This window comes from Typopeltis vanoorti, chromosome 15 (genome assembly GCF_054136105.1).
Source record: "Typopeltis vanoorti isolate ZY-2024b chromosome 15, IOZ_Tvanoo_1.0, whole genome shotgun sequence".
Classification (NCBI taxonomy): Eukaryota; Metazoa; Arthropoda; class Arachnida; order Uropygi; family Thelyphonidae; genus Typopeltis; species Typopeltis vanoorti.
The window spans coordinates 104,527,408-104,549,635 of record NC_143563.1 but is presented as its reverse complement, the minus strand read 5'-3'; the positions used below and the strand labels follow the sequence as shown (position 1 = coordinate 104,549,635).

The 22,228-nt window shown below is 34.5% G+C and overlaps 1 protein-coding gene across 1 annotated transcript in view; it reads right to left on the bottom strand.

Annotated features, from left to right (window-relative positions):
• LOC150099051 (neuron navigator 2-like) overlaps window positions 1–22,228 on the bottom strand; it is a 636,174-nt gene that overhangs the window by 420,996 nt on the left and 192,950 nt on the right. The window contains exons 8-10 of the mRNA XM_090405801.1: window positions 12,584–12,731; window positions 8,363–8,557; window positions 4,638–4,912 (exon numbers count right to left, since the gene is read on the bottom strand). Of these exons, the coding sequence (XP_090261927.1) occupies window positions 4,638–4,912; window positions 8,363–8,557; window positions 12,584–12,731 (618 nt within the window). The remainder of the gene's footprint in view (window positions 1–4,637; window positions 4,913–8,362; window positions 8,558–12,583; window positions 12,732–22,228) is intronic.

Genomic DNA, 22,228 nt, shown 5'->3' with positions numbered 1-22,228 from the left:
GCTTGGACTTGCCGAAATTTTATAGTTTGCTATATTCGGTATTATAAGCAATATAGCAAATATTGCTTATTTCAATATTTGCTATATTGAAATAATGTGGGATTAAATATCCCCTTAATTTAAATAATAGTAATACCTATATTTAAAAAAGGGGATAAAACAAAACCCGTTAACTACAGAGGTATTAGTTTATTGAATACATGCTACAAAATATATAGCAGAATACGTAATGAAAAACTAAAAATATACAGTGAAAAAATATTATTGGAATGTCAAAATGGATTTAGAAAAGAACGCTCTACAATGGATGCAGCTTTCTGTTTAAAACTACTTATAGAAAAAAGAAGAGAATTTAATTTGGAAACTCGTCTTTTGTTTATAGATTACGAAAAGGCATTTGATAAAGTAAAAAGATATATACTGTTTGATATATTACAAAAAATAAATATACCTAACATTTTACTACATGCAATATTGAATATATATATAAATATAATAAAATAAATGAAAAGTTGTCTTAAAAACAATGTTGAGAGTTTATTTTTCACTTGGTTAGACTATAATAAGTTTAGTTTAATCCTTTATCCAAGTGTGAGCAAACAAAGTTTGCACCTAAAAACACCTTCAGGACTGGGGTAAGGCAGTACAACACTGGGAAACTCGCAGCAAAGGTGGAGAAAGCTATCATCAAAATGGAGACACCAAGGCAGAAGCAATGCGAAGTCATCCCAACCTATAGGAGTTGCCAAAAGGTGTACAACCTTATTATTAAATTACTCCTATAGGTGGGGATGACTTCTCATTGCTTCTGCCTTGGTGTCTCCACAACTGGGCCTGGCTCCCACTGACGAGACCTCAATAAAGGTCGAAACCGGTATGGGTAGTGGCCCTTGCCTTAATGCATAGCATTTCACATATCCGCAAGGAGATGTGCTTTGCATTATGGGAGATACTGAGATAGGCGTGATGATAGCTTTCTCCACCTTTGTCACAAGTTGCCTTGGTGTTGCACCACCTTAGCTCAGTCCTGAAGATACTTTCAGGTGCAAACTTTGTTTGCTCACACTTGAATACAGGATTAAACTAAACTTATTATACTTAAAAACAATCTATAAACCAAGGAGTAAGACAGGGATGTCCTCTATCTTGAACACTTTTCAATATTTACATTAATGAAATATTAATACACTGGAACACCTTAAACCAGTGGTCGGCAACCTTTTTACCATGAAGGGCGGAAAACTGCGGGCGCCATGACGCTTGCGGGCGCTGCGTTGCCGACGACTCCTGATTTAAATAATTAAATTTAAAATTACAATTATCATGAATGGTTTTGAAATGTCTTTCTATATTACTGTTTTTAAAAATAGCCACACTATTATTGCATAATAAACAAATACATTTGCCATTATGATTGATAAAGCAAGGCGCTCGCATCTGATCTCACAGATACATGCTAATTGTTAACATGAATATTCTTTTTGTATTAATTTTTTATTTTTATGGTATTTTATATTCATTCATATGTGACAAAAATATGTTGTAACAGCGACGTAAATAAAATAATGTTAAAATTTGAAATCTCATTTTTCTTAAAAACAACTAATCATAGAATTTCTAAATTTGAAATGAGAGAAAAAATGCCTGTGTCATGAGCCCTCCGTAATTTTCAAATTTTATATTGCGCTCTTCATATTAAAAAGGTTGCTGACCTCTGCAAAATGTGCTTTACATTTATGGAAAATACTAAGGAAAGAGGTCTGGAACTTGCCGCACTTTTACTACGAGTTGCCCATAAGGCACTACTTATGCTTGCATCCGCTGAAACTTTTAGTTTCTATATATTCGGCACGAAACTCTTGTAGTTTCTATATTCGGCTATGAAATAATGTTGGATTCAATATTCACTTAATTTGTACCATCATGTATTATATTTGCAGTGTTGTTTCTTTGTTTTCTTGCATTTTAGCACATACTAGTAATGAATGTATCTCTCAGATATACTGCGGTCTACGCTGCAAAATCCAAAGCAGTTTACAATAATTTCTCTGAGGGCGCACTAAAAATTCACTGCGGGCGCGTTGACGCCCGCGGGTACTGCGTTGCCGACCTCTGCCTTAAACAATCAAGATACTGTATAGACATTTCCAGGAATAACAAAATAAATAAATACGCTATTATTTGCAGATGATCAGGTAATAATATCAGATAAGGAAGACAATTTACAAAGAACAATATATAATTTAAACATTATAGTAGAACAGTTTGGAATGAAAATTTCCATAGATAAAACTTAAACAATGGCATTTTGTGGACAAACTCCAGTTAAAAACAAAATAGTTATTAATAATAAATAATAGAACAGATAAATACTTTCAGTTATCTTGGATGTAAAATATCATATGAAGGAGAAAAAGACAAAATTAAAAACTTCAAAATTTTTACAGATTATAGGCCTGATAAATAGAACATTCAACCCAAATATAGCACAAAAAGAAACTCGCTTGAAAATGTACAATACTTTAGCAGAGCTCACATTATTATATGGCAGTGAAATTTGGGCAATAAACAAACTTTAAAAGAACTAAAAACAAAATCAATAGAAGAAAAACTAAACAATTATAGACAAAAATGAGTTGAACATGTAAACCAAATGGCCAACACTCGACATTCTAAACAAATACTAAAATATAAGTTGCCAATTGGAAAGAGAAGGCAGGGTAGACTTCAAAAACGGATATTGGATGGATAATGAGACCGGAACAGACCAATATGGTCTATACCTGTAATTAATGTTATGATGATGGTGGCTGTTTAATTGTTCGACAAGAAAATGAAAATTTATAAATGCTTTATTTATTTCAGTTAAGTATCAAGCGTCCTGACAGTAACTTGGTATTTAGATGATATATCAATGAATTTAAGGAACATCCTCTACTTAGTTTAACTGAGATTAACGCTATGCAGTGTATCATCAACTACTCATATTAATAAAAGAATTATTAAGACTAAGCTTCGCCCTGCTCTAATTTCAGTTATAAGGTGAATGATATTGGTCTACAACTTTTATTAGACAGATATTTTACACGACACAGCCTGACAAAATTGAAGTTTACACTTTAAAAATTCTCGTTCCGCTTCCCCAACATCGTTCAACTGGTTTCGATCAAATTTGGAAGCCATTTGTTATTTGTGTTAATTTGGCAATTTAGGCACAATTGGAGCGAAACGGAAGATAGGTTGTCAAGAAAGAAGAAGAAAGTAATATGGCGTAAATACTACACAGCGCATCATCATTCACCTGTTTTATATGCTTCAGTTAAAATTGGTGATTTCCAAAAGAAACATAACATATTTAAATGAAAACAACCCAAATACAGATAGAAGAAGCAGGAAGTTGGATGATATTCAAAAGCAGCTACTTGGCCTACGTTGTTAAGAGAGAAATAAATTCCTCTCTGAAATTCGAGCAATAAGATAACAGAAAGAATAACAATAATATTAATTATGAAAAAATACTATCAGTAAAGAAGCCTCTTTTGCATTGACAGCAACCTCTTCTTCCTCAATGTTGACTCACGTTTTTAATTATGAGCTGATTGTTGTGAGGAGATGGATCAAGTGTCGCTGCAGTAACGTTAAACCAAGCAATGTAGAGAGTCATCGACTACTCTTATTACCAGAATCAGGGCGAAATTCAAGCTTCTGCAACTTCCGTTCTAAATTGAGCATTACTGATATACTTCTTTTATTTGATGGAGGTGTTCAACATGACATAGCAGTCGAATTTTCATTATATATAAATACACTTTGTGTGTGTGAGAGAGAGAGAGAGAGAGATTATGCCCCTCCCAGACACATACCCCTTCCGCCCCCCCCCAAAGGTTTTCTTCACTTCCATACTATTCGTTTACACGTGATTTTTTTTACGACACACGTTCATCACAATGTTAGGGATTTTAAAATTAAAAATAAAATAAAATAGTTACTGAATCATTTCATATGTAGTATGAAAATATTATCCTGTCTGTAAAGATTGATAATATATAGTAAAAGAAAAGCATGCAGACACAATGCTTATTATAAAGTGGGAATAATAACTGTTCGATTACTTTTAGTGTAGATGCAGTTAGCAGAGAAGTCGAGAAAAATAAACAAAAATATATGAAGAAATGCGGGCATTGTTCCACTTCCTAAGCAATCATTCTAGAGAATTCTAGAAATAAAATTGATTTACTCGATGGTGGATCCATTGGAATTCATTACACTGGGCACACATACAAATGCAAAATTAGTTACATCGTTCCACTTGAATTCCTATTCGCATTTAAGCATAAAGGGGAAAGTATTGGAAAGATTAATGACTTTGGACTCTGTTAGATTAATTAAGAGTTCGATTCTAAGTTTGTTTTGTCGAAAACTATTTCGCAGCACTGAAAAACAGCATTTTTTTCTTATGCTATCTTTGTAATATTCAACAGCTTCATCCTACGACTGTTAAGCGTTATTAGCCTCGTCCTTTATCCATTATGATTATTACGATTATAAATTTATATAGAAGACAAGCTAATTAGTTATCACTAATAATATTCAGCATACAAAGTAAATAACCTGAAAAAAAAAATAATTAAACTGACCTTCTCCAGGTTTGGGCTTGACAGCACTTTTTGTATTGCCAAGTCCGGGAGTTTTTTTAATTAACGTTTTAGTTGAAACAGGAGCGTTGTAGTAATTGGGCGGTAGACTGCTGGGAGATGGAGGATTAGCTGACGAGGATGAGGCCGAAGATAAACCAGATGATAAGTCTGGAGCTTCCGGTGTTCCAATTTTTGAATCACTGCACAGACTAGTGGATGAGTCACTCCGCTCACTGCGTGCCGAGCTGAAGCCGCTACTACTGCTTGTGCGTTTACTAACAGTACCCCCTGAGGGAGGAAAAAATCGAAAACTCGTATTATCAGTTTTAAGTTGAAATATTAAGAGAATTAATTTCAGGAATAAAAAGGAATGCATAAAAAATTCTAAATTACACACACAATGTACATTTGAGCCTTTGACTTTTTTAGATACGTTTTGCATCGATGCTTCCATTCTTATAAAAGAACACATATATCGAGACGGAAAAAAATTCTCATGAAATTTTAATGACTATTCCGTAAATATGCTTGCGCTGTTTGTATATACTTCTTGTTAAAAACTAAGATTAAAATAAATTATTGTAAATTAACAGGACCAAATTACCTACAGTAAGTAAATGTACGTTATCACTTTGATAATTCTGTTCGCATGATTTCACAATAATGCACAACTAAAATAATGGCAACTGGAATAATTAAGGTCGCATCGTATTTGTTTAAAAAATTGTGCTACTTCCATAAAGTAATTTAGTTATTAAAGTATAGAGCCGAAAGGATTCGATTTGGCTTAAGTAAAACATTCAAATGGAGGATATTGTGGATCCATCCATCCATATTTTACAGCCAAAATAAACTTCAATAAAATAATTTAGAATCACAAGTGACATTGGTCTAGTGGTTCTCTCCAACTCAATGGTTAGAGAGAACCACTAGACAATTATATGTTAGTCCAGACACTTTCGTCCTACGGCTCAAATAATACAAGTAAATGAATGTAGGTATATTTCCATTCTAAACAAGATGATTACATGCGAGTTGCCGTATGTGTCTGCAATAGCAAAAAAACATTACCCATCCCAGGAATCTGAAATATTCTTCTTTAGCGATGTATTTGAGAATTTCACAGTTAAGAAAGTTGTGCATTTTCAGTCAGCAGATGTAACTCTGGTTACTGTGCTTACGTAATACAGAAGTAGAAACTATTTTAGTTTTCAAAACAAAATTTATGTCATCTTAGTCAGAGTGAATCAAAAGCAGAATAATACAACACATCAACCACCATAGTAAAAAAGAACAGAATAATATTACTGCAAATGAACATGTAGTGTTTTGAAGATTGGCAAGAACGCCTTGCTGTAATACAAGAAATATTCACCTATGCCTACTAACGTAGACTGAGAGTGACACTATAAGAGTCTTGCTTTTTTGTCATACGCTCCTCCTTAATTAGTGCAGCGCTGTAATTCCGTACAAGGTACTTTTTTCTTTAGTTTAAGATGTAATTGAACAAGAAATATGAAACTAATCACATTTCATTATTTTTTGAATTGAATTACGCCCGCCGAAGATTATAAGCTTATCATTATAGATTAATTAGTACTAGAATTCTTTTTCCAAGCTACTTCACAGGTCTTCAAATAAAAAAAAAAAAGGGTGGTTGTGTCATACTGAGGGACCAAAAATCTTTCACATGCGATTTCACTCGGGACTAAAGGAACACCCCATCCTAAATCCAAGTATAATCTACCACACAAGAAGAAAAAACATTACTAAATATTGAAGATGAAATTATTGGGAAATGATCCTGCAGGAATAAACACTCTATAAAAATAGTAGCAAAGGAAAGAAAAAACAGCAGAATTCCATAAAAATCGGATCTCCTTATTTCCTCTTTCTAGAAGAGACTAATAAATCTCAACAATAACCAGCAGTCTTCTCTTTTTTTTTTTTTTTTTTTTTTTTTTTTTAATACCAACTACCTATTCTTAACAGTTTCGTCAAGATCCAGGTGGCCCACGCTGCTCTTCTTCCTCATTTTCAGCTAACTATGCAAATATAAGCAATTCCTTGCTTTATCTATTCCTCATTTTTCCCGTTGTGTTTTCTCAAATTTCCCCTGCTCTTTTTCTAATCCTTACAAACTCCATGTAAATAAATTCCACCCTTCTCTGTCCTCCACCATTATGAACCTTTTTTGTTCGCACGTGTCTTTCCGAAGTTGTTTAATAAATCAAAGTTTACCCAAACTTAGTACTGGATTTTTTCTTGCTTTCGATAAGGTCAGAAAAACTGCCCTATGGAAATTAATATAAAGAAAGTATTGATAAGCCATAGGGGAGTTCTGTAAAATCATTAACATTTACATAAATTATGTATCCTCCTAATTAGAAGGATGAGCTACTTGATCGGTGATCCTTCCGGTAGCTAAACATAACGGAAGGATCCCCGATCAAAGTAGCTGTAATGAGGTCAAGTCCTGATAATTATACTGCATCTTGTTTCTTCAGTTGGATACGTCTTGGGATTTTACAGCATCTCGATATAACACTGATATGAAACTAGTGAAGTTCCGAATAATTCCAACAGTTACTTTTCAGATGAGTTGACAAATTACTTATTCTGAATAAGATATTCAAATTTTATGCACAATACTTATATCTGGAATTACGTCATATTTTATTGAAGGAAACACTTAGGCGCGTAGACATTGTACAGAGCGAGTTTAGTATGACCTTTGAGAGTGCATCATCTATCACGTTCGCAGTTTTAAATCACTAAATTTATATGTTTTTTTTTTTTTTTCCCGAATACTATTTCAAACGCTCTACACACAATAGTGTGTAGAGCGTTTGAAATGCCTTAAACATTTGACAATACCATGACTTCTTGATCCGACCTGGTCAGTGACCATCTCATTTAGGATATATTTCTAAGACTTTCTCAACTTTGCAATGCATCTCAATTTCAACTACTTGTCCAGTCACCCTAGTTCTTTTCTCTCATTCAGCAGTAGTTCCACAATACTGCATTCCATCTCATCTGGCCAAAGTGCAAAGCCTTGCATTTGTCAACATCGATTTGGCATCCGCATTTGTAAAATGAAAATAATAATCAGACACAGCCTTCGTAGCTCAGTCGATATAGACGAAGCCCTTTGGTAGGAAAGAAATGGGTTCGATTCCCGTCAGTGACCTTTATCTGGTCTCTTTCGACGAAAGTTGAGTTAGCCCGTCACATTCTGAGATAGGGGGTTTTTCGTCCCTCAGAACGGGAAAAACGGCTCGTGAACTCACGCATCTACAGACATAGGACACACGGGGAGGCATAAGGCCAACCACCTTATCCTCGAGTTACGGTTGAGGTTAATATTTGGAAAAAACCTTTGAAGCGTTAAAAGGTAGAAGAGGGAGGATAAAGTAAAGTAAATATACTGGTGTTGCATATATGGGAAAATATTAGCACCCTGAGGGTTAACCATTATCTTAATCGCATTTGCTTTGCATAATAGGTATTTTTTCCTTATTTCAGATTAAAAAGATACAAGTTCGGACTAATGCCACAGAAATTAGTTAGTAGTTCTTTTTTCTAAGTTTATATTAGCTGTTAGATTTGATGAAGAGCATATGGATATTAGTCAGCAAAATTTGGTAATTATACACATCAGTTTCTCATAATCAGGAACTACAAAGGCATAATGCAAAAATAATGCGAGTCTGGGTAATAACTTACCTTTAGTTCGATCAGTTGTTTTTTCTTTGGAATTAAAAAATTTCAACTTGTCCAACATAGAGTTGGGATTGTTAGCGTTTCTGGTGGAAACAGTAGTAGCAAAAGATGTTGGAGAATTGCGAAGTACCGATGTTGACGTTGACTTTACTGGCAAATGAGATATGGAAGAGGATGACGAGGCTGATGAAGGCCTAAAATGTACGATAAAACGTAACTGGATAATGCACAAAAAAAAAATCACAGAAGAGTTTTTTTTTTTAAATTAAGAAATATACACTAGGAGAGGAATAAAATATAACACACACAATATTAAGAATTGCATACAACATATTAATGCGCTTTTTTAATATTTATCAAGAAATAAATATCTTTCCCCATGTAACGAGATCATTTTTATCACTGGTATGAATGGAAAGAAATACTGAATTTATGTAAGAATAACCTTTTGATAATTATATGAATGGAGGGTGGTGAGTGATATTATTTCATAAAATAATAATTAGGGCCACGGTTGGCCGAGTGGACATCATCATTTTCAAAATTACAAATTGTGGCTTGCAAGTTTGAAAATGGGTCGGAATCCCATTTTCAAACCCTATCGAATTCAACAGTATGAATTCTGTGTGAACGTGAGGTAGCCTGAAAAGAGTACCGTGCTTGATCTCCTGAGCTCATCAAATGTATGCTATGGTATTTTCAAGCACAGTACTGCTATAGGTTACCTTTTGTAAGTAACATTAATGAACACTTTCAATGTTTAATTGCCTTGTTTACCAATATAAATAAATATCGTAATCATGAATACTATTTGAAAGTTGACTGTTTAAGTTACTTATGATTATCTTAAATCATAATGCTAATTATTGGTTTGTTTTGCTCATTTCAATTTTGCTAACGTACCTAAGTGAATTCGCAAAACATCTTACAGAAACGGTTTCATAAAAGTTTATTGCTACGATCTCGTTTTGGTTTGTTATGTCAGATATTACTAATACCATGCAAATGATGGTGCACAAGTTTTGTTTTTGAAATTTATACATAGCTAAAGAGAGGGGTAATTGTAACAAAACTAATGGTACATCAGGTTCTGTTTGAGGAGAAGGAGTTAATGACCAAGTAGTATCTTGATGTGTTTCTCAAAGACTACAACTTCTTTCTGGAGGTGGAGTCTTTAAGGAAAAGAACACGAGGACGGCTGCGTCAAGACAAAAAGTGATTAATATGAAAGAGGATAAGCTAAGTTTGTGGTTGGTTAGGTAAGTTTCAAATTGGAGAGTAAATGGATGAGATAAAAATCCTTGCGAAACTAAGCTACGAAGGAGTCACCATTATAAACGATAATAAAACTGCTTTTAATAGTTGTTAAGTGGCGGTCACATTCATTTATAACTTGTTGTTGTTGAAACCGACAGAGAATTTACTGAGATCTTCTCATCCAATTAAACCTTCAATTTCGGTCAACTGAAGTTTTCCTAAACAGATGTTCTTGTTTGTAACGTTGTCTGCAGACCAGCTATAAGCAAGAATAATACAGCAATAAGATGCACAATATACCGAGAAAGTAACAATTTCACAGCATTTTAGACATAGATTTGGTAACAGTAAGATAGCGAAGATACTGGCAGTAGTCTTGTGCTTCAAAATATCTTAGAAATGTTTCAGAAACGGAGAAACTGACTCATCCAGAAGACACACAAATACGGGCATAAACAAAGGAACGGATTCTAAAATTTAATCAACATTAAGAAAGAGCAATTTATCGTGGAATTCAAGGTAAGTATATCAATATCGGTACTATCTTGCAAAACATTACGGAAATGGGAGCCATTACACAACCATATGCTGGTTACCCGCGGAGGGACCAGCGGTAATGTAAAGAAAACAAAAGGGGAAATGGAAGAGCATACGGTCCGATTAATGCTCTTCGACACTGATAGTTACAATGAGAAATCACTTACGGGGAATAATGGTAGCACGGGCTGATACGAAACGAAGATTGTAGACTCCGATATATCTTTTATCGGTTGATGGAAATAGAAAGCAAAACGCAGGAGCATACATAAGCATCACTCCTGATCATTACACTAACAATTTACGTTGCTACGATGGTATCTCGCTGCGATCAGAATTGTAATTTGGGATAGAAGATGGTTCAGCACATCAATTCATCAGGACCACGAATTAATTAGGATTAGTACAGGTTGATGTTTCTACTGAACCCAATGGTTGTCAGTAATGTGCAAGGCAGGATCTTTTCAATATCCACTTGGTTTTTTTTTCAGGAAAGTAGTCTTAAAGAAAGGTTGTTCTCCAGGCTACGTAACCTGGAGATAAATGACGACATGAAGCTGGAAAAATTTTGTACATTTGGAAGAGAGTGAAAAATTATTATAATCTGAAATTGCTTTTAAAAATTAAAATAACTTCTGATGTTATATAAATCAAGTGGATATTAAATCCAACATTATTTCAAAGCCGAATGTAGAAACTACGAAAGTTTTGTATGAAATTTGACCAGAGAGCTTGCGGGAATACACTCGCCGGCATTTGAGTTGCCCTAGAGCGGACTTTATAGAAAACATGATCACTTGCCCAAGCGTCCATATATTCGCCTTCTATTGGTCCATTTTGATAAGGTTTCACTGGCCTGACAGCTGTTTCGAACTGGTTGGTTCTCCTCAGAGACCAGGCAGAAATCTTAAGAGAGCAAAAACTCTCGTTCAGTACTAAGGAAATCGAAGTGTTAGAGAGGTGCATTTTTCGTAAGCGAACTCTCGGTCAGTGCTTAAAGTATTTACTAGAATAAAGAGCCAAAAGGTTTCATTTCGGCGATGCAAAATTATATAAATCAAGTGGATATTAAATCCAGTATTAACTTATCAAAATGGACCAATAGAAGGCGAATACATGGACGCTTGAGCAAGTGATCATGTTTTCTGTAAGTTACGCGCTAGGGCAACTCGTAAATGCCGGAGAGTATTCCCGTAAGCTCTCTGGTTAAATTTCGTACGAAACTTTCATAGTTTCTGTAAATGCTTTGCAAACTACGAAGCCAGTGATCTATAGAAATTTAATTTTAAAAGATGTGGGAATTTTGCCTCAGGCGTATGGGGAAATATGAGTTATCTGATTTACTGAAGTTAAAATACATTAATTTAATATCCACTTGATTTATATAATTTTGCATCGCCGGAATAAAGACTTTTGGCTCTTTATTTTAGTAAATAACTTCTGATGTTTTTGAAAGTAAGAGACTAAGCAAAATTTATCCAAAAATATTTAGGAAGTTGAAAATAATACTGTGCCAAATGAAATCTGGAGACATCTTCGATTAAATTCACGAATATCGATTTGTAGGCAGAGCAACTTGAGAAGCAGGAGAGTGCTGCGATGAAAGGACATTGAATTTTTCCAAAAAGTCATACTACGAAGCCATTGATCTATAGAAATTTAATTTTAAAAGAGGCGGAATTTTGCCTCAGGCGCTAAGGGGAAATGAGTTTTCTGATTTAGTGAAGTTAAAATACATTAACGAAAGCATTTATATACATCTATATAAAGCAAGTGCGTCAAATAAATCCATTTGCGACTGTTTATGATACAGGAAAAATAGCTTAAATCTATGTTAACATGCATTACATCTTAGATATCGTACGTTTAAGTAAATAAGCATATTAATAAATCAAGAAGATAAACAATATTTGACATTTTAAATGTTTCGTAAATGACCGGTAGCTGGCGCGCTTACGTAACTTATAATGAGAAGCGTTGACATTAAAAAGCGTTGCTTAAAAAGACGCATTTTCTGTAAATACGGGTAGTTTTCTTAGTTCGTGATTTAGTATGAACATCAAGACAATTTATGCTGTAGATTATATAGCTGCGTAAGGCACAGAATTTCAAAACTTTCGTTAGAGCGTCAAAGTGCAAATATTGACATTTTACTGCATACTTCAACAAAAACGAAGCGTTTAACGAAAACAAACTATATTCAGATATGCACGCTTCCATATAATGTATCATTACTGAATTATTTTGCATGCACTGAATTTAAACGCATTCAAAAGTTTCATTTTAAATCAGAAGGTACTTTTCCCATCAGCGGCACAGATAATTCCATTATCTGTATCACTTACGGGTAAAGCGTACAGTAAAATTAACGCGAATTAGCTCCAAATGAATAATTTTTAATTTGTTAAATGTTAATATATACTTACCGAGAGCGGCTCTTGTCAGTTGCGACTCTCTCTCTGGATGGGGCAGAACTTTTCGGTTGCGGAATGAACGATGAGGCAGTCGTTGCATGTGGAGAACCAGAATGGGAACTATTAACAGGCGCTGTTTTAGCTGCCGGGTTGGTGGAACCTACAAGATAATCACGTTACCTGTTAACTGCATTCATTGAAGGAAATACCCATTAGTAATGTAATCAACTTACACGTACAATCTAAGAGTAGTGCAGACTGCTTAAACTAATTACCTTAATCAGTTTCAATTAAGATTTACCATCAACAAATGAATAGGTTATTTGCTTAGTCATTAACATCCTTACAAGAATTTTTTTTTTTTTTTTTTTAATCCGCGAGTTTGTTGTGTAGACTGTGAAGGGGAGGGGGGAGTTGTGGATGAAACATTTCAGGATAATTTCAATGTGATATTCGAACAGATGCGTTTATCATCAGATAATCTTCAAATGGATTGAGTTTGAAGTTTGGAGAAGATAGAAATTTCTTACAATTGATTTTTTGCTACCAATGCATAATCTTTAGGTTTTCATGGCTTCATTTAAGATTCTTGTTTTCTCTACACGATGAAAACTAATCTACTTCAGGATATCCCTCAGCTTTTAGATAAGAGCTATGAAGATATCGACACTACTGATACAACACTGACAAAGCAGATTTAACAGAACAGTTAAAGGATTTGAAGCCACGATTTTCCGGCCAAAGGATATTCTCAATACCGACTGAGCTGAAAATGTTCGGCTTGGCCTGGATTATTTCTGCATTTTTTCAACGAATTCACTTTCGCATATATAACCATGTTTTCACTATGGTTATTTTTTAAAGTTTCTGTCAAATGCAACCGATATTTGACTATTGTCATAAGGATATATGACTATTACTCTTCAATAATATTTAATTATTACTCGTTAGCAGATTTTTTTCGCTAGTTTCAGTGTTCTTTTCAGAACCTGTCGCTTACATGCAGCGCCGGTATTTTTCTTGTGTATGCGATTAATGTTCGGCGCCTTTCCCAAAAAAAGTTTTTTTTTGAATAAAGTGTGAATAAAACGAACAGGAAATGAAAAACAAATGAAAACCGCTTTATAGTATAATGTTACCAACGGATTAGTTCTGCTTATACGATTTTTTTTTTTTTTTACGGAACTCAACAATTAATAAGTTGATTTATGATACATCAAAAAATAAAGAACTATTTTAGGTATATTTTCGTAAATTTTAATAAAAAATTACAGTGATATAATCGGGTCCAGGATACAATTTCAGAATTTATTTGTTCGTTTCTGGGAAGATCTGAAGGGGCCCGAACGGAAGACGACGTACATTCATAATTATATGTACCATTCGTTGTTCGTTTAAACTTTTATCTCATATTTTTTGAGATCTTTTAGGCGCCTTTTCTTCTGCGGCGCCTGTGTATATTGCACACTTCGCACACGCCACCAGCCGGGCCTCTGTACATGCATATATTTGTAATGGTGAATCTCTCAGTAGCGTTGATAATTATATTAACGCAAATACTCTAAATATAGAATAACAATCCCAGTACAATGACCGCAGTTACACGGTAATTAATTAACCGAACTCTGCATTATTTCTTTCGAAAGTGATACAGCTAATAATCTTAAATGTGATTCAACGTACAATCCATCGTTATTATTTATGTGCTTAACTTTAATTTCAGAAGCCAGAATTTCTGTTCGTCAAGGATCATGGCTGGTTGTTTAATTATCTTTATTACAAAAATGACTTGCAACTGATTTTGCATGCATATATTAGTGTATACTTACCGTACACATAGCATTATAATGAAAATACCAAAAAAATGTTTTTATGGTTGACAATGTGGAGGGGGGGGGGGGATGTTCTTGGCAGGAAACCGAGTCTAGTTTGGAGTTTTTATACATAATACTGGAGGGAGTTTCCTGTTACATTAACACAATGCTTATTTTCTGTAGTAAGTCAGTAATTACTGGTTAGAAAAACATTTAGTTATGATTATCAAAGAGCTCCTACAGGGAAAAAAAAAAAACAGGAAAATCCTACTCATTCGTGTCACGCTGACAGTTGCTCACACACTGAACAGCTCTACTTTAAATGTAATACTGTTTGTAAGAGCAAGAGTAGAATTACCACTTCTTGGAAGTTTGAAATCGCTTGAAAGTACCAAATGTGGACTCTAGGTTAGATTTCCAGTTGATCTGTCAGCACGCTCGTGATATTAATGAGCTATAGATTTATAACCATTCGTGAACGAGATTGCCATAATAAATATAGAGTTTCCTTTGTTATAAACTAAGACGGATGACGCTATGCTTAATTTCAATTGTTCATAGTGACCAGTGAATATTTAGGCTGGAATCAGAAAAAAAAAATATTAAAGAAATTCTGTTTTTATTTGTTTGCTATTAGCAGTTTGATAATTGCAAGTTAACTACGTTGTCCATATTTGCATCCATGAAATATATTAGTACATAACGTTGTCATCTGAGTTAGTTGATCTCATGCGGTTGTAACAGTTTTTACCGCCAGGAAATTCGGTGTTTTCATTCAACAAAGCAGGCAACTGGGCAGAAGAAAATACGCAATTAATAGACAAAGTAGACTTTCACAGTCTTAGTTGTTTCGGCGGTAAGTAATTGAAAACAACCCAATCCAATATAGTCAAGAACGAAATATGCGAAAGACAATGACATTTGCGCAACAAGCTTTTCTTTAACGAAGTAATTGCGTATTGGCGTCTAGTGAGGCTTGAATGCCTAACATAATAAATAAATAAATAAACAGAAAAAAAGAAAGAAAAAATAGGTTAAATTGTCCCTTCATTAAGTAATGTTATTGGTAGTATCAAAAAGAAACTGGATCTGTGCAGCTTCTTCTACAGATCACTTGGTAGTACTTTTACGATAAGGGTAAAATAATATCGATGCAAAAACAGAAGCGTCTGTATTATATTCAAAGGAAATGCGGCTTTCTGAAATGAATCAAATGAAGGGATTCTTAATATCAGAACCACTTCTCATTGATGGAGCTTAAAGAGTATTGAAGTCAATATGCATATTTTACGGACTGTATTAATATCTAATAATGACTTGGAAAAAAAGGTACTCGAGTTCTTCTAAAACAAAATATTTAGCAGTAGAGCTTTTAATCTGTATTAAATCATGTTAAATATTTATCTTGCTATAGTCACGCTAATATACATTTAATTTGAAGAGAACATCAGTTGCAGCCTGGAAAAGTAAATTCCCGTTCTAGTAAATGTAAGTAGTTCAGTTTTTCCGAGAGTTATCGTAAACGAAAACGGTTGAAAAAACATCACATATACTACAATCTACCATATCTAGCCTACACTACCATTAAACACAAAACACCTGTATATACACCCTCAACTTACCTGCAACGTGCCGAAGTCCTGTGACCGACTTCGCCATGATATCAGTTGTGTAGCCCACACTGAACTAAACACTCGTATTGCAACTCAGGTGTTAGGCAGATCCACCTATTCTCCTCCTCCTAACGAATGCACCCACTTTACTTCCCACTCAAGAGGAGAAACGCATCCTTTTACAGCAACTGGGTTTGTTAACGGCTAAATATCGGATACGCAGCATCAAGTGTGCTGATAACTAGCACAGCTAGCACGAAATAATACAAGCGTATGAAAATAAAGCGAATGAATGCTTGTTGTGTCCAACGTACTTGTTATGTCTGCAGGAAGGAGCGCTATTGACATAATTAACCATTACAAAGCCACCAAAAAAAAAAAAAAAAAAAAAAAAAAAAACGAAAGCTCGGCTAGCTCCACCTCAGCGTAAGAGTATTTATTTTGTCTACCGGGACTCTGTATAGCGCGCACGCCCGTGTTCGTTAATATATTCGCTCAGAATAAAGGAGGGACGTAAAAACGGCACGTGTTCATACTCACGTGAAGGCGTCTGCACACAATTTCTTTCCATGCAGTCAATATTTATTAAAATATTGGAAATACGTTAGAAAAATATAACTTCCTCCCCCTTAAGAACAAAAAATGCATCAAACGGTAGCATTACTCCGCCACATTGAGTAAGTTTAGAATTAGAAGAGTCACGCTTAACTGAACAGCTGGGTTGAGAAAATGAAAATAAAAAACCCACTGGCTTCCTATAACAGCATTTTATTGGTCTGCTAAGTAGGCCATTGAGAAACTGCCTAATTAGGGACTCAGACTTTATTTTCGATTTAACTCTCACTTACCAAGAAATGCTTTTCCCTGAGGGGTTTTATTAATCGGAAATTATTAATACTATAAAACGAGTTATAGTAATACTTTGTAATATTAACAGCTATAATGATACGCACAAAGAGATACATCAGAAGAGACAATCGAGAAGGCCAGTCGTGGATATTTTGCAGTCTTACAACTCTCTTTATGTTAATCTATGACTGTGAAACAGTCAACAACAAATTGGAGATAATATGAAATTTATTTCGTTTGAAACAATAGTATTGAACAAGATTTAAATAATAAAGATAATATAAGATACAGTATAAATAATCAAGCCGTTTTAATAGCGAATAATAATAATAATCTTGCGTGCTGGAAGTCGACCGAATGGGTATGTTGAACAAATTAGAAACCACAATATTTGGAATGAAAAAAAAAAAAAGAAAAAAAGTTGATATAACACTAAATATTGTTGGGGAGGGAGGGAAAGGAAATTAATGCAAGATAAGGCATTTTTGTAAAAGGAAGAAAAGCCTTTAGATCTACTAAAAATAAAGAGGACTAGTGAAATCAATTAAGAAAAACATGGAATGAGGAATTAAAAATAAACATGCAGAAAATGATTTAAAAAAAAAAACCCGAAGTATTTCATTTAAACGAAAAGAAGACACTTAAAACAGAAAAATAAACTTTATCTCTAAGATTTTTTTTTTTGTACACTTAATTTTCTAATTTCAATTTCAAGATGTAAATTGCAATATCATTCATAGTTTTTATTCGCTGAATTATTTATCTGTTTACGCTTATTTCTTTGTAACACCTTTCAGTTCTAAGTTGTGGGGCGCATCAGAATGATAACTTGCAGATTAATCGTCAATTTTATCAGCTTGGAAGTGTCCTATATATTTTATTACCTTAACAATATTTTATTGGTCTGTTAAGTGGGCCATTGAGAAATTGCTTAATTAGGGGCTCAACAGAAGTTATTTTCGATCTAACTCTCACTTAGCAAGACATGAGTTGTTGTTTTTTTAAAGCTTTGTATTAGGCGTAAGTTAGTGCACTGAAATATGAGATTATCATTTGGACTTCACTGTTAGTTACTGGAGAGATGGAATTACATATAATGCAAATGATATATTGTCGTATGAATATATAACTGTTTTAATCTCAAGAACTTAAATCCCTCGTCGGGTTTTAAATAATAATTTTGATGATTATTCTTACAAGTGAAAATTCCGTAGATTCAGATAACCATATTGTAGTATTTGAGTGTATATTAACTTAGCTGCCATTTTCTCTGCCTGCTGTATCTTAAATTCATTCACCGTTTGTGCACCGACCAGCCACCATTCATGGAATAAAGTACGCTCATTTCTCACACCTTAATACAGTTTTACGTGATAAAATAGATATTCTTTCTCTCTCAGAAGGTTAATCATCTAGTAACTTCTAAAAAGATTTTTTTATGTGAATCCATCTATCGCACATTTAATACCGTGGATGGACAAAAGGTGGGTGAAATCCGCTTCCCAGACCAAATATCGCACCTTTCAAGCCATTTCGTAATCTCGATAAGCAGGTGAGGTCTCGCACCAATCAAAGAATCTATCAGTTAAATACATTTCACTCACTAACATAGATTATATATGGTTCATTCATATGACCCCACAACAACCAAGGTCCTCAAGATTTATCTGAATTAGTCCTCAGATTCCACAGTCCAGATATTACATTTTTTTTTACCTGTGCATCGAATCCTCTTCCAGAGCTTCATCTTTCCGAAGCAGTAATCTAGATGTGCTGTAAGTACGTATTGTCACATACAAAGAAGCAACTAGTTCAGTATGCTATCTTGTTGGTGTGGTTTTCATCATTAAACTCGTGTCCTAATTTGTTATTACCGCCTTCATTGTGTTCCTGAGCTTCAATTCTATCTACTATCATCCCAAAATCTATTTCTTTTTGTACAGCCTTATTCACACAATACACACGCTTAAATTTCTAAATTCCAAACCGAAAAGTATTAAGCTGAAGAGAACTGATATCACATCTTCTACCCACAATATCAACCTCTTGAACGTTGGCTCAAGGGCCATCACGCCAGTCAATCCTAATTACCCCCTCCAACTCTGCATTAAATACAAAAAATGCTAACACCTCCTTACTGATCGCTACCATTCAAGGTTAACCGTAGCGGCTCAAGAACAAAGCACTGCTGACACTCGTTACTTTGCTATTCTGACACCCTGCCCAATATCCTCTTTGATAGCTATCAGGGAGAACCAGTCTATTTATTCCATCGACCGGTTATGCAACAACACGATTTAAATGCTGATTTGCCATGTGACCATATTAAATATCACTTGCTGGGTAATGAATTCATACATTAATCGAATACAAATTGGGTGTGGTTCTATAGCACATCTTAATGTAACCGAAATTAATTCGACATTATATAGCAACGTGAGGATATTTTTGCAAATTTAGTACTATTATATCAGTTTATGAATTCGCTATTTCACGGATTCCTTTTCTTAAAAATGTCCGGTGAAGTCAATATTATTTATTTTATATTCTCTCTTTCTACGCAATCATCTATTGTTGAAGAATGAATTTCTTCAATGAATCTCCTACCGAACGAAGGAATAAACTACTCAGAATGCACTGCTACAGTTTTAAGGCCTTGGTTAGGCGGAAAAGAAGTGAAATATAGGAAGTGAAATACACGACCGAATACAATTGCAAGCAAATCTGGCTACATAAGATTTAGAGGCGAGTATGATGTATTACGTGAATCATAACATATATCATAACAATATGGAAGTTAGAAAACCCTAGCAAACGAAGAAGGGCCAACTAAAGCAAGTCAGCTGGAACCATATGACCAAGCATTCAGTTTTTATTCGTTGAATTATTTAATATTTATGCTTATTCATTTATACCACAGTTCGAAGCTTTAAGGACGCATCTACAATTCGAACTAAATTTATAACTTTGGAAAACTGAATTTTAATTAAACCGTCAATTTTATCGGCTTTTAAGTGTCCTGTATATTTTAAGCATTACCTTTAACATAATTTTCTTCTTGGTGCATGTTTTGCGAACCACCTTAATTTTTCACAGAGAAAAGGATATAAAATTGTTTCCTGCCAATTTGGATGACAAACTTCGTTTAGAAAAAAAAGGTTAATTTTTGTAATATATATATATATATATATATATATATATAATAAAAAAAATCCAATCCAACATCGCAGCCTGAATGAAAAGGAAAACTAACTATTAAGTCTCTGATAATTCAAAAAAAGGCCATCATACAGGAAAGCAAAAAAAAAAAAAAAAAAACGCACCCCTTTCGTGGTTTAGCTACGATCCTACAGATAGGACATCCCATAAAACTTTAATCTATTAAGAAACAGCGTTCCATGAAATAAAAAAAAAAAATTAGCTCAGAAAAATGAAGCAGCATTATTCTCCCCACAACCCACTGCGCTCTATAGGTTACAGTCCATAAAAATGGACTTCTACTGAGACCAATCGTGAACGGGATGGATGCTGTCATATGGCAAGGAGCCCTGCTATAACACTTTTATATAATGACCACATACACACAGCATTTCATTAATCTAATTAAAACTTTACACTAGATTATAACGACCTTCTACTGGGCATCTACACTGTACGCTCTTTACTAACGTCTCAATCCAAATACTCTTTATATAACTTTACACCGATATTTACATCTCTGTTTGCGCATGTCCTTCGGTCTTGTTATTAAATCTGTCCAGAAAGAAAGCGAGGTCATGGGTTCACCACTTCTTTTCTCACACTCTTCTCCTATTGCCAACTTCTATTTTTTGAAAGGGGATGTCCTTAAGCACGATACCTTAAAACCAAGTTTTGATTTAGTTCAGTTCACGAATTAGATATGTTTAGTATTTCGTGCTTGTGGCTTCCAAATCTTAACACGTTCCTTGGCCATTTAAACAAATAACATTTTTTTAGATACGTACAGATCCTCCAACCTGAATAATCAGGATTCGATTCGGAGGGGGAGCGGGAATCAAGACAGGACTCCAGGAGATACAGTCACCACGAGAGTACCTAAGCGTGACTGAGAACTGAATTGAATGCAAGCTCTTAAGAATAAAATTGCCAATGTGACATTTTGCTATAGGGGTCTAAGGTCTATTCAAAGTCAATAACAACCTCTATTGATGAAAAGAAATAATGAATGCGCCAACAGGATTTTATGTCTGCCTGGGTGAGCGAGTGGATAAGGATTGGAATACAACAAACCCAGTTTGAATACCATTGCGAAACTGACACTTGTTGAAGTCTTTAGGCAGAAGACGTGCTTTCCATTGCCTGGAAATGAAAAGCACGTCTGCAAATGAAGGAAACACTGTTTTCGAGAGTAAACAGTATTTCCTTCATTTGCAAATACATCAGTATAATAGTTGGCGGACTGGCCGCTAGATATCGCACAACACCAAATCTAATAATAATGCATCAGGATCGCCTAGATCATGAAAAATATCACTGCCGACTGCTTGATCTACAGAAAGTTCAGTAGTGGAATGCAGATGAGACAGTCGATATTACAATTCAAATGCTTAATGTTTTCTTGCAATGTAAGGAACACTCAAAAGGCGCTTTCTTCATATTCCATGCTGTTTGCAACTTTCGCTTCTTTTACTTCGAATAAAAGATAAAAATACAAAGCACGAGTAATTCTTTCACGCATGAAACGAATCTCCTCAAGCATATAAAAAAACTATTGATATGTCGAAGACTTTAAATCCTGAACTTATCTTCAGAATAAAAATTGTCTTCCAAGCCAAGTACTCCGGTGCTTCTTTTTTGTGCCTCAAGCACAGACAATTCTAACTACTGAAGTCTCTGTTGTTGGAGATGATAACAGATTGCACGTTAAGCAGATCCTCTTTTTCTCTTTTATCTTCCGTAACTAGCTCAAAATGTCCTTGCTGCAAAACGTTTTGTCTACACTGTTTCCATAATTCAACAAGCTATTGAAAACCTTCGACTTTCTTAAATCTACACTTTTTCTTTCGCCAACGATCAAGTTTTAGCTAAAATTTCAACTGTCTCTCTTTCTCCACTTCCACCGAACCAGACAGAGAAGTTGAAACGTACGTTATCAATAAGAATCTTACTCATAATCTAAATAATATAATAACACCCACTATTCCGAAAGAGTCCTCCAAATATAATGCTGATGTAGCATCCTCTATGGGTAATTCTGATCAAAACTCAGTAGAAATAATTTTTTTCCCCTAAGAAAGATCTCCCACAGCAATTCTTAGCCTCGTTTCGTTTGATCCTAAAAATACAAAATGGGATGACTGCCATAATTCACATGAACAGAGGTAAAAGTACTGGAAAAA